This window comes from Hemibagrus wyckioides, linkage group LG07, assembly GCF_019097595.1.
Source record: "Hemibagrus wyckioides isolate EC202008001 linkage group LG07, SWU_Hwy_1.0, whole genome shotgun sequence".
Lineage (NCBI taxonomy): Eukaryota > Metazoa > Chordata > Actinopteri > Siluriformes > Bagridae > Hemibagrus > Hemibagrus wyckioides.
In genome coordinates this window covers 13,813,580-13,832,824 of record NC_080716.1, presented here as the reverse complement: position 1 = coordinate 13,832,824, position 19,245 = coordinate 13,813,580, and the positions used below count along the sequence as shown (strand labels likewise).

Here is a 19,245-nt window from a genome sequence, read left to right as displayed (position 1 = left end):
CTCGCTTCCGGTGACTCGGAGATAGATTCTGTAAACTGTATCTTATGTGCGTGTAGAAGTTTCATGAAGTATTATTTAAACATGAGCAAACCGAGGTTGACGTATTCGCTTTGTTATTCTTGCATATAAACACGAAATATAGTCCGTGTTGTTACGACAAAGACGCCATCTTGGCTAGGGCAAAGTTCCACGTTGCGCTCGTTGACTAGATTTGAATTGTCATAGGAGCGATTTGCATGAAAGAATAAACCACGCCCCAAACAAAATTCTTGAAGGGGGCGGGGCGGAGCTCTGACAGCATTACACAATGTGTGAAAAAGAAGGTGGATGAGATTGCTGATTTTTGCTCAACTATATTCATCAAATTTCATAAATTTTCATTTAACACTTTATCCTTGATCCCTTACTCGGATAAAGGATGATTGATGTGGTCACTTTCTGCTTTCAAAAAGTGCATGGGTTCTTTTACAGCATTGTGCTGCTTTACTTTCAGTTGATTTTTTTCATTCTTACTTAATAAAATTTCTTTATGACCCTCAAAGATTCCTCTGTAAGATATATTTTGCGAATGAATGCTCATAAATCTAATTTGACTTCATTTGAAATCATACTTGCTTTACAGAAATGCACCTAAGACTTTTCCTTTGTATTACATTCAGCACTCGAACAAAACCAAGTGCTACACGCTTAATGTTTTATATAATTATGATTTTATTAGAAATGTAGAAAGACAGTACAAAAGTAATGCATTTCATAAGAAAGGATTATATATTCATGATTATATACTGATTATACAACAAAACTTTTATGGGTAAAAGATAGTGATAGAATGAGTACTATATATATATATATATATATATATATATATATATATATATATAGAGAGAGAGAGAGAGAGAGAGAGAGAGAGAGAGAGAGAGAGAGAGAGAGAGAGAGAGAGCGAGAGAGAAAAAGAGAGTAATAGAGGGAGAGTAGAATGAGTAGTATTTTATTTTGTCAAGAATGAACATTATCAGCATCAAGATATCAAGAAAAACAAGTCTTATCAGAAATTCAGAAGACAGCGCATAGACAGTGTTGCTAAACTAATGTTCTTGATTGAGTGGCTGCATTGCCACTTCAGGCTGAAGGCTGCTTTCTTCACTGGACTTGCTCCTTGGTTTTTTAGTCGGTTCTGTGTGCGGATAAAATGGACCCACCAGCCAGTTGAGTGGTGTGTTGTTGACCAAATAATCCATCACATTGTCAATGGAATCTCTCATGCGCTTCAGCTGAACGCGAGTGTTTACTAGCACTGTGTCAGACAAGTCGTTCAGAGCTGCAGCATTGTTGAACCTGTTGTAGACATCCATGGCCATGTGGCCAATGGACAGTGTTTGCTCTTGGATGTTTTGTGGTAGGCCCTGGAGGTTGGACACCAGGGTCAAACAAGTCGTCTGTAGCTGCTGTGTCAGGTTGCGAGCAATGGCCAAGGTCCGAGACTCAATTAGCTACAAATGAGAAAAAAAGTAGGTTTGTATAAGGTCTGGGAACTTGTTTTTAACCGTTATGTCTTTAGTCAGGAAACAGAAAATAGGTCTTTTAGAGTATGTGTACCTCTGCCTTGTTGTCTGTGTCACCATCACTCTGAGATGTAGACTTCCAGTCCATTAACACGCTAAATTTAACAAACAGCTTCTGGTTGGCACCATCAATGTTCTTTCTTGTGTATTCAATCTAATGAAAACAGATACATCAAAAAAAAAAAAAAAAAAAAAAAAAAAAGTCAATCACTGTGCAGTTACCCCATCTAGCCATCCATGCATCCATCCAGCCATCCAATTTCTGTATCACTTATCCTATTACAGGGTCACTGGGAACCTGGAGTCTATCTCAGGGCACAAGATCCAACATTATTCACAATTTATAGATTGTACAATGCAATTCTTTGGAATGGGGGGAGGAAAGCAGAGTACCCAGAGAAAACTGTAGCAGTAATGGGATACCATGCAAACTCCACACACACAGGGCACATTTGGGAAATCAAACCCCCAATGTCAGACATGCCCCCAATCCTACTCAGCTGGACTTATGACAATGTGTGGTTCTGAGAAACTTTATCATGAAGTGTACACAATATGATTCCTAGTGAAATCTGAGCTGGAGAATAGGTTTTATTATTCAGCTATTACAGTGTTCAAACCAAACTATTTGTTGATGCACCTGGCTCATGTCTTTTGGGATTTGATAAATACACAAAATACACAAATGTAAACTCCAGGCAAGCAGGGGTACATTTTTTTAATATCAAACAGCCTATTTATAGATTACAAGATAGGGGAAAAAACATAAGCTGTAGCTTTGCAGGTCACCTACCAGATCCATGGTGCGGTTCAGCTTAGAGATGGATTCTTGGCTCTTTTTCTTGCCATCATGAACCTTGCTGATAGCTTTCTGGTACGCCCTTTGTCGCAGCTTGGTTGAGATCGATCCCAGGCGCACATAGTAGCTGGGTTCATTGGTCTGATCATCAAAACCTTCGGTCACTTTTATCTCTTGTTCTGTAAAAGAAACAGATTTGAGAACATGAGGTTAAGCTGATGTTTAGAGGTCTGGAAATTTCCATTGGAGTTATATAAACAAATGATTGCGCTACACTGAAAACAAAAATAACCATGAATTTGAGGTTATTGGACTCTTAGGGTTGAACTTAGTCAGATGACTGCTGGAATTGGTTCAGTTATTTTCCTATCAAACAGAACTCTTTTTAAGCCATTTAGGAACAGCTAAAGCTCTTGTATAACTTGTATAACATTATTATAGGAATTATATTTTTAGTGGCATATAACATCCTACAGTTTTGCAATGTTTTTTTACAGAAACAAAGAGAAGCCATGTCACATTGTTATTATATCTGCTCCAAGGTTGACTATAATAAGCCGGAAAGCACTGTCTCACCTTGGCTGTCCTCAGGTGCAGGTAGATAGCGCTCTACCAGAATCTCAGAAGTGCTCAGAGCAGTGTCCACACCGCTGCTCACCAGCTTTGCCACTTTGCTCTCCATCACTGTGTGGACACCACCAGTGACAACTATCTTTGTCTTCTCCATGCTCCCCTGCACTACTCCTCTGGTGCGGACCATCACATGGCTCAGGGTATTAGACATGGTCTCCTTGGCCCCGTTCATGGTTTCAGTGACCCGGTCTTTAGCACTGCTTACGAGCTATAACAGTTGATAAAAAATGCAATGTTAGTGATCTCTGCTATAAGATAAAGTTAAGCATGATGATTAAAACCTTTTGTTTGCTGGCTACATTGGCTATATATATATTTTTTTCTCTTTTTTTACCTGTCCAGAAGGTTGGTGAAGGATTGGCAGAGTCTTCTCAATTTTATCCAGACTTTTACAGGCAAGGTCATTAGCCAGACAGACTAAACAAAGAAAATAAAATCTTAGAAATCTTGTTTTCTGTTAAGAAATTGTCTAAACCGATCCGATGTTGAAATGATGCTTACTTTGAGGTTCCAACTTGCCAATAATTGGCAAGGCGCTGGTGAGGGCCGCTGAAGTGATGGTTTTTACTCCCATTTCTGCTGCCTCGCACATAGACTTGATGGTAGGATGGTTGTCTTTGGTGTTACTGTACAGGTCTGACACCATGCCATAGGTGGAGCTCACCAGCGGGAGATTGGCTACTCGAGTAACCACATTCTGAACACCATTAAAAAGGTTAATTAATACAAATAGCTAATATAACATGATACGTAACGTTTTTAAGTCACACATAATGGTATCAAATAAAGGTACTGGCATAGTACCATCAAGGTTACATATAGCTTTTAAACTGAAACTACATACTGAAAAGTACAAAAGATCTTGATGGTACCAATCTAATGACAAGTACACCTTTATTTCTGAGAGTGTAGCAATAACACTGAATATAGTTCATAATGAATTTTAAGAGAAATATGTACACACCTCGTTCAGTATTTCCACAGGAGGCATATTTCTCACTGTAAAGGATATAGAAAGTTTATTAAACTTCACTGTACACACAAAGTATTCTTGGGAAAAAAAAAAAAAAAAAAAAAAAAAAAAAAAATATATATATATATATATATATATATATATATATATATATATATATACAGAATAATATTTAAAAACTCACCCGTTGTTATGTCTTTATATCCGGAAGATAGGTTTCCTGTCAGCTGCGCTTAGTCAACTTTCCAGAATGAGGATCTGATCTGGCTTTTATAGTCGCAGAGAGCTTCTCGCGAGACCGTGAACGTGGGCACGTGTAACGAGTGAAAAAAAAAAAAAAAGTAGGACAAAGGTGAGCGATTACGTCACTGCGGCTTTCTCAGGTCAACACCTCATGACGAACTGTCTTGTGATCGACTACTCTTTTTTCTTTTTTTTTAAGTAACATGTATAAACAATTTAACTTAATAAATTTGCTAGGAGGAATAAACAATGTCACACAAAGATACGAAAGAGTTCATTCCTGTAAAGTTTGAATAGCTTCTTTTGTGAGGGCAAACATGATGCATCGCTTCCTTTTTAAACACCGAAAAGCATGATTTATTTCCTGAGAATTTACATTTATGGGTATGGAATGTAGCCAAAAATAAATAAATAAATAAATAAAATAACATATGGGTCTACGTTATGATTAAATTTACATTTACACCCAAACACGTCTGTTACTGTACACATATTTTCTTGCCAAATAGTATGCTGTCGTTTAAGTGTGCAAATGTGTAGGTCAAAACACATCACAGACAACACACACGTGAATACTACACCGATCAGGGCATAACATTATGAGCACTGAGAGGTGAAGTGAATAACACTGATGATCTCCTCATCATGGCACCTGTTAGTGGGTGGGATTATATTAGGCAGCAAGTGAACATTTTGTCCTCAAAGTTGATGTGTTAGAAGCAGGAAAAATGGGCAAGCGTAAGGATTTGAGCGAGTTTGTCAAGAGCCGAATTGTGATGGCTAGAAGACTGGATCAGAGCATCTCCAAAACTGTAGCTCTTGTGGGGTGTTCCCGGTCTACAGTGGTCAGTATCTATTAAATGTGGTCCATTGAAGGAACAGTGGTGAATCGGCGCCAGGGTCATGGCCGGGCAAGGCTCATTGATACACATGGGGAGTGAAGGCCGGCCTGTGTGATCCGCTCCAACAGATGAGCTGACAGATGTTGAATACACAGTGCATGATGGGTCAGGACTGTTTTGGCAGCAAAAGGGGGACCAAGACAACATTTGGCAGGTGGTCATAATGTTATGCCTGATAACATGTACACCCAAACACGTCTGTTACTGTACACATATTTTCTTGCCAGATAGTATGTTGTCATTTGAATGTGCATACTGTAGGTGTAACATTAGGCAGAAACACATTACAGGCAACACACACACTGATACAGATTAATACTTTGTATAGTCCTCAATGCCTTCACATAACAACAAACTATAAAAAGTAGGTTAGCAAAATGTATACTACCCATAGTTCTGTACTAAATAGCATGCACTCTCAAAAACATAGGTTTTAGTTAGTACTTTTCTTTGTCCGTGTGATAGTACCATCAAAGGTTCATCTTCTGTACAACTAATATTCATCTAGCCCAATCATGTACTTTTAAGTATTTATAAATGTATAAGATATGATCATTTCCTGGTGTAAAGATACAAAACCCTTCATTGTACCACAGCAGCAACTAGGAAAAGTACAGCTTGGTACATAATATATTTATTACATATATAAATACACACACTACTGTGCTGAATAATATGTCAAAATAAGTGTATCCTGTCTACTAACGTATTAAATAGTACACTGAAATATGTATATTTACATACTAAGAAGTACTAGTAGTCTACAGTAACCTATGCCTTATTGACTGGAACAGGTCTGTGCTCTGTGGTATGACATCACTCTCACTACATGGGTATGAAAAAGATTGGGTTTAAACATATTAGGTGAGGCATAAATAAATCCTGGCATAAAGCACAAGCATTAACATTGTTTGGGACTATTATAAAATATTTTCGGCATGTCCTAGAATAATTGAGCAAGCTTGTTGTAACTTTCTGAAAGATGTCTGACTCATGGTTCAGTAATTTCCCCTTAGACAGGCCCAAATCTGGGTAAAAGTCCACACATCACATTGACACTTCCTTTAGTGTGTTGTAAACAGTGTAAAGAGGCTTATCAGGATTTTATTAAGTTTACTTCAGTTCATTCACTGCTGTTTTAGTTCTGTTTGCTGAAAAAAAGAAAAGAAAAACTCTGACAAAAAATCTTTTTCTTTAATAGTTATACTTATTGAAACATGTTTCACTCAAAGTTAAGCTGATGTAGGATGAGTTTTTATTGCTGCAAGACATATTACTACACAATTTTACTAATTCTGGCATTTTCAATAATCCCCTTTATCTTGGTCAGGGCCAAGGTGAAGTCCAGACCGATCACTGAGGTCATTGAGCATAAGATAAGTAATACACCCTGAATGGGACATCAGGCCATGATAGGTCAATACAGTGTAGCCATCTATAAGCATGTTTTTAGAAGTTAGGCAGTAACTGGAGTAACCCACATAAACACGGGGACAACATGCAAAACTGCACTGACAGAAACATGGGCTCATAATTGTCCTGGAGCCTAGAGGTGTGAGGTCATTGCTTCTAGAAATCAGCTCTCCCATCTGGATGCAAAAGTACATGATTTAGTGCATACCAGTATTCCTGTGTTTAAGCAGTTAACCACATGGAGGTTTTCTCAACCTGTTTTCAGGTATTATAAGCATTCAGTATGAATGATAAATACGACAGGCCAGATATACAGTGAAGACTTCTGAAACTTGATGCTGTTGAAGTCCCTGGAGCAACGTGGACATTTCTCAAACTGCGGTGAACACACACACAAGAGTACAATAACCTTTCACTTCATCACTGCCACCTTTAGACTATGATCAGATGATATGGAACATGATCTATACTCATTTTTATTGGGTCACTAAACCTAAGTGTCGCTTATTATTTGAGGAATCGTAGAACAAAGTCCACCCTTGAGCATTACATCATGCACATCATGGTTAATAGAATGATGTCACCTTAGTGTCACGATGGCGTAGATTATTTATATTTTGTCAGTTTTCATTAATCTATATTACATTGTCTGAAGTCAAAACCTGACCATATTACTAAGGTTTTTGTTATATACCAAACTGTTTTCTGGATCCTCTGAACAACAAATAACGTTGAAACATTTTCTCACATGCAATGATTTTTTTTTTGTCAAATAAGCTTGAATTTTTGTATCTTTATGAAATAAAGTAGCTTCATTTGTAGTTTTGCTGCCTTGGTTGCTAAGCTGTAATCTTTATACTGATTGGTCCACGTAGGCTGCTGCAGTTGCCAGCATTTATGAACTTTATGCTGCTACGTGACTCCTTTCTGTTTGAAACCATCAGACTATACAAACACAAACAGACTATTCTTTTTCTGAAAGAATAAATACTGCTCCTCTAATCTCACTGCCAGGAAAGATACAAATTTTAAATGTAAACATATATTTTCATTTCTTAGGATGTTTAATTTAAAGCTAAGTGACAGAACAGTCAAAGTTTAACAAAACAATTTCAAACATTTCAAAAGGATTGTAAAGTACAGGATTTTCTGTCACAGTGTAGAGGAGCTGTAAAGAGTCAAGAGTCAAAGAAGCTTTATTGTCACTTCAACCATATATAGCTGATGCAATACACAGTGAAGTGAAACAACGTTCCTCCTAGACCAAAGGTGCTACACATAACAAAGACAAAGTACAGTGATGCAGACAAACATAGAGCCAAACATATAAAACTAAACTATACATACAACAGAAGTGCACAGGATGACAAGACAAGACAGTGCAGACAAACAACATGTAGACCGACTCTGTGCAAAAGAATAGTGTTGACAGTGAGTGCAAATATTAAGGTTAACATGTAAACAGGATCAATATAAAGTGTAAACTGTAATGTAAAGTGACATATGCGTGCAAACAGGACAATTTACTTTGTGTGTGTGTGTGTGTGTGTGTGTCTGTGTCCAGCACAGTTCAATTCTCATTGGGAACACAGTTCACAGTTTTTGTGCGTGTGTGTGTGTTGTGTGTGTGTCCATGTCCAGCACAGTTCAGTTTCTCTGTTGAGATCAGATCTTGGTTGTATGTGTGTGTGTGTGTGTCTGTGTGTGTCTGTGTGTGTGTGTGTGCATAGTGTAGTGTAGCTGTACTGATCAGGCATAACATTATGACCACCCCCCGATATTGTTTTGGTCCCACTTTTGCTGCTAAAACAGTACTGACCCGTCATGCACTGTGTATTCTGACACCTTTCTATCAGAACCAGCATTAACTTCTTCAGCAATTTGAGCAACAGTAGCTCGTCTGTTGGATCAGATCACACGGGCCAGCCTTCACTCCCCACGTGCATCTATGAGCCTTGGCTGCTCATGACCCTGTCAGTTCCTTCCTTGAACCACTTTTGATAGATACTGACCACTGCAGACCGGGAACACCCCACAAGAGCTGCAGTTTTGGAGATGCTCTGATCCAGTCGTCTAGCCATCACAATTTGGCCCTTGTCAAACTCGCTCAAATCAATACACTTGTCCATTTTTCCTGCTTCTAACACATCAACTTTGAGGACAAAATGTTCACTTGCTGCCAAATATATCCCACCCACTAACAGGTGCCATGATGAGGAGATAATCAGTCTTATTCATGTCACCTCTCAGTGGTCATAATGTTATGCCTGATCGGTGTATAATGATTTAAGTAAATCACTAAAATAACTAAATACATAGACAAAATACATATCATTTTCACCCAAGTAAACTTGGTCATGTCTTTAATGTCAATTCAGCAAAACATTTTGCTCGTCTTACATTTATAAGCACAAAATATGTTTTAACAGCAGCAGCAATAGGCCTAATAACAAGAAATAATTAATCGCAAAATTATTAATGCATGAATGTATGAATAACTAAATGAGAAACAAATTACTCTGGCATTTTCTGGCATTTGCATTTCTACTTTAGCTGCATACTCAGCATTTTGATCCTGCTGTCTAATTTTCAATTCAATTCAATTCAATTTATTTGTATAGTGCCGTTAACAATGGACATTTCACAGCTTTACAGAAGTATAAAAACACAGAGAATTTTTTTTTAGAAAGTTTAAAGTTAGGTTACTATTTTATCCCTAATGAGCAAGCCTGAGGCAACAGTGGCAAGGAAAACTCCCTGAGATGATGTGAGGAAGAACCTTAAGAGGAACCAGACTCAGAAGGGAACTCATCCTCATTTGGGTGACACTGGACAGTAAATAATGTACATGTTGGTAATGTCGTTTCTACAACAGCAACCAAGGGCTCAGTATTACTAAACTATTACTATTACTTAGTAGGGCTAAGTATTGTTAAAAAAAATATTAATTTTGGTTGTGTTTATTGAGCTTATTTAAACATGATTTAACATTTAAACATTATTTTAACATAAGAATGTCATTTTATTTCTGACTAAATCCACAAGCATCTTATACAAAATAAGGTGTTAAAGATGTTTAACCAAAGGAAAAGCTTCTATTCCTCTGCATGGACCTGTAAAAGAACTCGATGCTAGAGTGACATCTCGTGGACAAACTCGAGTATAACTATAATTGTTCATGCAGAGTATAAAATCCTCTAGTATTTTGTGTAACAGACAGCATTTAGCAGACACTCTTATCCAGAGCAATTTAGATTCTTTTCTCATTTTCCTACAGCTGAGAGCTAAGCACCTCGCTCAGCTTGGTGGATCTAGGATTCAGAACTCGCAACCTTCTGATCAGTAGCCTAACACCTTAACCACTAAGCTACCACAAGACCGCCATGAAGTGTCCAAAATAAATTTTGTCAAACATGTAGGTGTGGACATGTAAAACTATATAAGGAAGGGGGTCAGTGCTTTAACCAAAAGCCCAACATCGACAGTCACAAATGCTTTAGCAGCCATAGCTTTAGCTAACACATGCAATACAGTACTATATCTACTGTACCACTAACAAGACCTAACTGCACAAGTTGATAACACAATTTTTAAAGAATTCTGCTCCCCCACTTTATGTGAGAAGTACAGAGGTAGCATACCTTTTACTATACTGTATTTTATATACACTATTTATAATTATACTCAATTATAGTATAGTTCATGGTGTTCCCAACCACTGTAATGTCATTTTGATTGATTGATGGAAGGAAGGAAGGATAAAATAAACAAAAAAAATTTAAAAACGAAAAAGAAAGAGATCCCTGTCAGCTCGCCTTCGAGTGTATCTGTAATAGACAAATAAACGACCAGACCATCACCCCCACTACACCAAACTCGAAATTAGAACTCAATCTGTTCATGTTAGTCCAAGGAGGGTGAAAAATCAATCTTCTTAGCCAGGTGGAAAAAAGGGCCCCATATTTTCCCAAATGCATTAGACGAATCCTTTAATGAAAGTCTAATCTTTTCAAATTTGATTAAAAAAAATATGCATCTCTAATCGACTGAGATAGAGGGGGAGGTTTTGCTGATTTCCAATTGATCAATATTAGTTTTCTTGTAAATAGAATAGCAAAGGTCAGGGCATCCTTTTTGATCGCAGAAAGAGAAAATGATGGGGGAAAGTAATGTCTTTAAAAAAATAATTAAAAAAAAAACACAACACAGACCCACTATAGCCATCAGCAATAAAAATTAAAACCACTGAGAGGTGAAGTGAACAACATTGATTACAATGGCACTTGGTTGGGATATATTAGGCAGCAAGTGAACAAGTGAAGTCAGTGTGTTGGAAGCTGGAAAAATGGGCAAGGATCTGAGTGACTTTTACATGGGGCAGACTGTGATGTCTAGACAACTACAAAACTGTTCCTGGTATGCAGTGGTACACTTCAGTAGATCACTGACTAAATCTCTGCGGGAGATGCTTCTCTGGCTCATGGAACGTCACCCAGAGCCAATAAACAACGAGTTGAATGAGAAATAAATTAGAATGGATTTGTCCCATAATTTCACAGCCAAGACTGCATCTCTAGCTCAAGGTTGAGGTAAGTTTCTGGATTTGAATTCTTTCCACCAAAACCTTTGCTATCCAGAAATGGTGTCACCACCATTCACACATCACAGCAGCAACAATATACACTGAGGGTTCAATTTTTTTTAGTGTAAATTGTCAGCTGTATTAAAATGAGCTATTTTTCAACTCCAGATACCCGGTTCTCATTAACATTATAAGAACTTCAAGAATAATAAGTTTGTAAAAGATTGGTGTATTGCTTTAACATTTACCATGATAATTATAATTTAAAAAAATATATAAAATACATACAAGCCTGAGATCAGGATCATACAAAGAAAAAAAAACAAAAAAAAAACCAAAACAAACAAGAAAACCTTTTGGGGCTGTTTTGTGGCTGGCGGTTCAGGAGCATTTGCCACAACTGACTTTTTTTTATTTCAAATACCGAAACATTTCAGTGCTTATCTAATTAGACTTAGCCATAAATGGAGCTTTCAACTAGATAATACGAAAAAAATAAATAAATAACATACTACTGACTCAGCTTAAAAATGCTTAAAGAATCTGTATTGAACCACACTGAAAACAAAAGCACCAAAAACCATCTGCACTGAGAAGTGGACCAATCTCCAATCTTGTTAGGAAGAGATACAGTGTTATTCTGTCCAGTCACAACTGGAATGAGTTGTTAATAAGTTATTAAAAAGAAATAATCGAAAGGTCTTGGAAAACAATTTATTTTAAAAATGTCCCACTGCTTTACATTAAAAATGCACAGTAATCTAAAACACATTCACATTTACTCATGGGGAAAAAAAAAAAAAAAAAAATTCACCCACATATTTACATACGTCAGTAAGCACTAAAACAAAAAAGTTTACACAGAACAGCTGTGAGCCGTCTGCTAAACCTTTACCATATCAACTCTAAAACATTCATGTTTTAATATTCATATAGATCGAAAGATCATGTCATTAAAACAAACCAATTATCAGTGCAAAACAGGGAAAAATGAATGATAACTTTGCTTTGACAATGCGCATTAAAAAAAAAAATAAAAAAATAAAAAAATAACAAAAGGTTGTTAATCGTCGAACCGAATGTGCTTATTTGCCTCTTTGGTCCGAGCGATGATGATTTTCTCAGCCTTGGAAATAAGCTAGGAAAGGAAAAGAAGACAAATATGAATCTCAGGAATTTGGCTGGTTTCATTGAATACAGAAAGGAGTAGGAAAAAATGTGAGTGTATACATCTGAGTACTTTACTTACCTTTTCTGTGCCACGCTTTTTATCCCTGGGTCGATTGAGTTTAGCCTGTCGATCCACCAGTATCTTCTGCCAGTACCTCTGTTCATGATCACCTTAAGAAATAATTTGATAAACGCATTTCATGAAAGATGTACATAATAGCTAATTACATAAACAGAGGGAATAAACCTCAAAGTGCTTCCATACACCAGAAACAGTTCATACAGCATTATGCTAGCATACTGTCTCATGTAAAATGGTGAACTTAGTGTAAACCCTGATTCAAAATAAAGAGCAAGCTACTTAGCTAAGGTGGAAGCGTGGGCTTTATTAGGTTTAACTGTTTATTACCATCCACATAAAAAGTAGTATTTTACCACATATACAGTGGATATAAAAAGTCTCCACACCCCTGTTAAAATGGCAGGTTTCTGTGATGAGACCAAGATAAATCATTTCAGAACTTTTTCCACCTATAACCTGTACAACCCAACTGAAAAACAAACTGAAATCTTTTAGGGGGGTGCAGTAAAAATAAAAAACTAAAATAACGTGGTTGCATAAGCATGTACACGCTCTTATAACTGGGGATGTGGCTGTGTTCAGAATTAAGCAATCACATTCAACCTCATGTTAAAAAGAGCCAGTACATATCTGCCATCATTTAAAGTGCCTCTGATTAACCCCAAATAAAGTTTGGCTGTTCTAGTCGGCTTTTTCTGACATATACTTAGTCGCGATTTACAACAAAAGCCATGGTCTACAGAGAGCTTCCAAAGCAACAGAGGGATCTCATTGTTAAAAGGTATCAGTCAGGAGAAGGGTACATAAGAATTTCCAAGGCATTAGAGATACCATGGAACACAGTGAAGGCAGTCATCATCAAGTGGAGAAAATATGGTGCAACAGTGACATTACCAAGAAATGAATGTCCCTCCAAAATTGATGAAAATTTAAGAAGAAATCTGGTCAGGGAGGCTATCAAGAGGCCTACAGCAACATTAAAGGAGCTGCAGGAATTTCTGGCAAGTACTGGCTGTGTAGTACATGTGACAACAATCTCCCATATTCTTCATATGTCTCGGCTATGGGGTAGGGTGGCAGGACACAAACCTTTTCTTACAAAGAAAAACATCCAAGCCTGGTTAAATTTAGCAAAAACAAATTTGAAGTATCCCAAAAGCATGTGGAGAAATGCGTTATGGTCTGATGAAACCAAGGTTGAACTCTTCGGCCATAATTCCAAAAGGTATGTTTGACGCAAAAACAAAGGAACACCATACCCACAGTGAAGCATGGTGGTGGCAGCATCATGCTTTGGGACTGTTTTTCTTCAGCTGGAACTGGGGCCTTGGGGAAATGTGAACAGTTCCAAATACCAGACAATCTTGGTTTTGGAATTTTTGGAATGGCCCAGGCAGAGCCCAGGCCTGAATCTGATTGAAAATCTGTGGTGTGATCTGAAGAGGGCTGTGCACAGGAGATGCCCTCGCAATCTGACAGATTTGGAGCATTTTTGTAAAGAGTGGGCAAATACTGCCAAGTCAAGATATGCCATGCTGATTGAGCCATACCTAAAAAGACTGACTGCTGTAATAAAATCAAAAGGTGTTTCAAAAAAGTATTAGTTTAAGGGTGTGCACACTTATGCAACCACATTATTTTGGTTTTTCATTTTTACTCCATCCCCCTAAAAGTTGAAGAGTTGTACAGGTTATAGGAAGAAATAATTTTTCTGAAATAATTTATCTTGGTCTCATTTTTTTTTTTACACCCTGCCTCCTAAGTATTTGCCTCAAAAAGGATACTACAGAGTAACAGAAAGTAAAAGGAAAGGTATAAAAAGTCAGAGTGAAAAATGCAAGTTTAAGGCATTCCTTAATGATTTGGATTAAGGTTCCTAACCAGTCAGGACGTCCAGATTCCAGTTGTGCTTTTTCTGCAGTTCGGATCGAGCCGCAATGACGGCTTTGGCATCCTCCGGAGTCTTAAATCGGATATATCCCTCTGAATCTCCCTCCACAATGTCCACGTACTGCACTGCAGCAATCTCAGACAGTGTGTCCTATAAACACAGAAACACACAGAAGAGAAATTTCTGTATTACACAAGTCACTCTGTACTTTTTTTAAACTAATATGCAACTTGCCAGGAGATTGTACCTTGACACTTTTTTTGTTCGGCAAAGGCTGATTGTGGGTGATTTTCAGGATGACTCCACTCTCAAACTTCGGCCCATCGAGTGTTTCTTTTTTAGGTTTACGATCACCCCCTGTGCAAAAGACACAAGAGAGGGTGCCACATATACACCAATTGAAGGCTCTCATAATGTTCATTTTGTTTTATTAACAAAATACCTAAAGGTACTTATGGTGACTAATTAAATCTGAACAAGAAAACATTTCCAACAAAGATGAATCTGTGGGTTACTCACAGTTTTTCCCACTGTCCTCAATAGTTTGAAGGTTGTCGCATGCCATCGTTTTTTGAATGTCACAAATATTCTTCTTCAGGTTGGCCATACACTGCTTCTGGAGTGCCAAATACTCCTCCTTCAGCTCCAACCACTCTTTCCTGCAACAAACAAGAAACAGAACAGAACAAAATTTTTTTCAAAATTAGAGCAAGAATTTGAAGAATCTGGTTTAATTCCACCCTGAAGACTCCATTAATGTGATCTTCAATTTTCTCCTTTTTAGTTTAAACGTATTTCATTTGCATTATCCATAATGCAATTAGACTGCCTGCTGATAGTGGGTATGATCTCTAATTAAAAACAGAGTGATTGCATACCTGGACTTTGAGTCTAATGTTTACCATCTCATTAATTCTACTGTAGATATCTCATTAACATGACATTAAACATCACTGGAAAATGGGGGAGTGAGAAAAGTGTTTCTTACTCGTGTCATTTCTTATGTTTAATATTGCTGAAAGTTTTTCTTTTGTAAACCCACTGTCACTTCGCTAGCATTGTCCCACTGTGATATCACATCAACCACCAAATTAACACCAGACCCACTAAACACATCTACATATTTTAATAAACACTTTTCATGTGATTTTTTTCTTTAAATTAATACAATCAATATAATACAGTTTTTTTAAAGGCAACAATTTCTAAGGAAGCTTACTTTGAGAGCACTCGGAGAGGAATAACCTCTTCCTCAATCTTCAGCCTCTCCTTATATTTCTTCTTTCTCTTCCTCTTGGCCTTTAACATGGAATCATCCTTCTCATCTTTTTTTCCGTCCTCCATTTCCTTTTCTTTATTGTTCTCAGATGAAATCTCTAGGGAACAATGATCAACTCCAGGTCACGTCTACATATCTCCTGCCAATACAACTGAACCAAGCAGCTAAGCAATTAAAAGGATCAGATCACTGAATGTGCTTAAGGAATTGCAATTTTAGCTATCAATGTTCAGTATAAAACCCTTTCCCAGCTGTGCTACTGGTTTAGAAAAGGACTGCTACCAAGAACACACACACATTATTGAGCTCAATTTATTTTCTTAATCTAGTAATAAATTGCACAGTCTACGTTAACTCATTGTGATGCGCCCCCTACCACCATTCAGCCTCGGAGAATCTTCTTACCCTTCGTGTCACTTGCCTCCTCATCCACTTTCCTCATTTTAGCGGGCTTCTCCACTTGGCCTTCTCCCCCAGAGAGTTCGGAGCTGTGTGACCGACGTCTTTTCTTATCTGCCTTCTTCTGTGAAGTTTTGACAGCAGTCACGCTCTCCATCTCAGTGCCCTCTGAAGACTGTGCTCTTTTCCTGTCAGCTGCCTCGGTCTCAGTGGCGTGCTCCTTGTCGGTCACATTCTCGGTTGCCATTTCTTCAACAGAATCATCTTTCTGCTCACTGCGTGTTCGCTTTTTCTTTTTCTTCTTTTTCTTTCCATCCTCGTCATCTTCGCCTTTCCCTTCATCCTCGTCTACAAGACAAATGAAGAAGTACTGTGTTTAAATGTCAGATCATTAAAGCTTCAAAAGGACCTAGTGCTTCACTTGTCAAAATTAATGCCCATGTCAGCTTGTATTAATAACTGACTTATTACTAGTAGCTATCGTATGGTGGTTTTTTAATTTAGATATTTTTGAACTCATTTTTCTGCCATTTTCCGAATCAGACATTTGTTCACTTGTCTTATTTTATGAAGCCAGGCATCATATGCAAGCTGCTTCTGCAGGTAACAGTATCATGCCCTGCTGTACTACTGCTTTACTGTGAACATAACAAATAATAAAAGACGCAAATCTGAGTTTACTGGTACTTTGTAGTTAATAAAATATAAATCACAGACACTGACCTAGTTTTCGTGAGTTTGCATTGCATTGCTAAATACTTATTTAGTCGAGATCTTTAGTATGAAGCTATGTTATGAAGGGTAGAGGTGAATTCACCCAACAATAAGCATGAAAAAACAATATTTTGTTTTAAATAAGAGAGAGACAAACAGCAGAAACCAGTTACCACCAAAGGCATACACAATTAATGTTTTGGCTTCATCCAGAGTACACATGCTCCAGACTGAGTATGTGCCTGCAGTATGTTGCTCTATGTGGCACTCCAGGTCGAAAATATTCTCAAGTTAAACTAACTACTTTCTACACTGAGCAACAGATATACAATTCAAACAATTCTTTAGGTTCACATGAATATTAAAATATATGGTTGGGGCATGAACTGACACAGAATTCTAACTACTATGTATAAGAGCTGCATTACCTTTTGTGCCGTCTTGAACTGTATTAAAAGGAATCGGTTTTCTCGCCAAGGTTTTGGGAAAAATGCCTGCCTTCCTTGGGGCATCCTCTGGAGGGTTGTTCAGCATCTAAGACATGGCAGAGAAAAAATATTATTAAAAATAAATAAATTCAGCAACTAGCATGGTCCATGGTTGTGTATACTCAAATGGCTTTAGCAGTTTTAAAGAGGGCAGTTATGTTTCCTCTCCTCTATAACAGCTGTGTATAAGTGTATATGTAACATTACACCTGAGCTTAATACTAATATCCAAGTTCATCTGTAAATGCACACAGGTCTGTCATTATCTGAATGCACCCTATGTGAACATGTACAACATGAGCCAAAGGTCAGAATTGTAGCACAACAGAAATGTGATATGTTTTCGGTAGTTGGAAGAATAAAAAGACAATATAAATGATGGATGCTATACACAAAACTGTTTCAATATTTGTCGAATCATTTAATTATTTAATTGCTGGTGTTCTCTGTGCATGGGTAATATTTGTTATTTCTATGCATGCTTGGTCTTAATAAATGTTCCTGTTCCTGAATTTCTGGACACTGAGTTTTACAATCACATTTTCAGCCCTACATGCCTCTAATTTAAAATAGTTTTGGTTTGTTTACATGCAATGTGAAACCAAACAGCAAACACACCAAAAGTACTGATGTCACTATTATTCAGATTAAACTGTAGAACATGAAAGGGTGCTAAAATGCTCTAGGTAAAACATGTCAGAAAAAGATGATTAAATGAATCTGAAAAAGATTAGATACCTCAATGGCTTTCTGTGCTTGTGTTTGAGTCTTAAACTCCACGAAAGCAAAGCCCTTGGAGTCACCTGTAGACTTGTACCTGGGGATACTAACGTACACCACATTCCCACATTTACTAAACACTCGTTCTATCCAAGCGTGGGTAACATCTTTTGGAAGAAGTTCCTGAAAAACACGAACATCTCAAAGAATTACTAGTGAATCATAACATATGAGAACCGACACTATATTATTTAAAGAGGTGATATTTACAACATATACTGTGCGGTCATCTACATCTCTTGGGCTGTCTCCGAGTGGCTGTTTCCTCCTTATTTGTGTTCCTTCAAGATTAACCTAACAAACAAAACAACAAAGATTGATACAGAGGACAATATTATAAATAACAACCTTTGGTAGTACATGTCCATTTTTACCTCTACCACTTCAGAATTTTTGAGTGCTCGAGCTATCAGCTTGCTATCTGTGGTCAACTTTTTCATTCGGTTGAATGATGTCAGGAGAGAGATATCAACATCTGCAAAAAGGAGAGCACAAGATTACTCAACCTTTATAGGGCTACATGTAAACTTTTGCTGGTATTTGTGAAGCTCAACACTTACAGCCATCTCTTGACTGCACGATGACATTCTTCAGATATCTGTCCTTGTGGAGATTTACATCACCAAACCAGAATTCAACCTGTCTCTTCACATCTGCCAGCAACTGTTTGACTCGAGACCGTTTCTTTTTCTCACTGTCTCTCTTCTTCTCACCTGGCTCCTTGGAGGACAAGTCGTCTCCAGGGGCAATAATCGACATCCCAGCGTCAACCATATCCACAACTTGTGATGGACACACACAGACAGACAGACACACACACACACACACACACACACACGTTATTACTGAACGTTTATTGCCCTGTTTAGCTAAATCAAAAAAAGTAAATAAAAAAGCAAACCCTGAGACAGCTTACCTGTTTATCGAAGCGGAAACATTAAAACCTAATCGTCATTATTTGCACAGAGTGGCTTGGCTGGAAAAGTAATCAGCTAGTAAGCCTCTCGTTCAAATAACGCTTCAGTAACGTCGAGAGTCTTCTCGAGAATTATGAAATCGTCTAATACTCAGCGAGGTTCAGTGCTACTCACTTGTGCATTTAGATGTTATTACATCTCTGTACTAGATCTGTGAGTTTAAACACGCAAGTCAAAGAAGTGAAGAGAAAAAAAAAGTTACTCGGCGTGCAGAAACTATCGGCGCATAGTGATGACGTTGCACGAAGCGCGCTACAAACACAACTGAGGTCACGTGTTTGCCGTAAAATACAACAGAAGGTAAAAAGGAAAGTTGAAATTGCTCATTTATTTTTATGTATTTATTTATTTTTGTTCT

The 19,245-nt window shown here is 37.6% G+C and overlaps 2 protein-coding genes across 2 annotated transcripts; both read right to left on the bottom strand.

Moving 5' to 3' along the window:
• Positions 1-972: 972 nt before the first annotated feature.
• On the bottom strand, positions 973-4,273 carry plin2 (perilipin 2). The gene is made up of 8 exons (XM_058395975.1): positions 4,152-4,273; positions 3,959-3,993; positions 3,496-3,691; positions 3,329-3,411; positions 2,938-3,202; positions 2,356-2,540; positions 1,597-1,716; positions 973-1,490 (listed from the first exon to the last, which is right to left on the bottom strand). Exons 2-8 carry the CDS (start codon positions 3,983-3,985, stop codon positions 1,086-1,088), a joined length of 1,281 nt encoding a protein of 426 aa, XP_058251958.1. The 5' UTR covers positions 3,986-3,993; positions 4,152-4,273; the 3' UTR covers positions 973-1,085.
• Positions 4,274-11,820: 7,547 nt separating this feature from the next.
• On the bottom strand, positions 11,821-19,120 carry larp7 (La ribonucleoprotein 7, transcriptional regulator). Its single transcript, XM_058393866.1, has 13 exons — positions 18,827-19,120; positions 18,471-18,692; positions 18,285-18,385; positions 18,121-18,204; positions 17,869-18,033; positions 17,071-17,176; positions 15,935-16,276; positions 15,470-15,626; positions 14,770-14,909; positions 14,498-14,607; positions 14,241-14,400; positions 12,357-12,448; positions 11,821-12,245 (listed from the first exon to the last, which is right to left on the bottom strand). Exons 2-13 carry the CDS (start codon positions 18,682-18,684, stop codon positions 12,171-12,173), a joined length of 1,746 nt encoding a protein of 581 aa, XP_058249849.1. The 5' UTR covers positions 18,685-18,692; positions 18,827-19,120; the 3' UTR covers positions 11,821-12,170.
• Between the last annotated feature and the right edge of the window lie 125 nt (positions 19,121-19,245).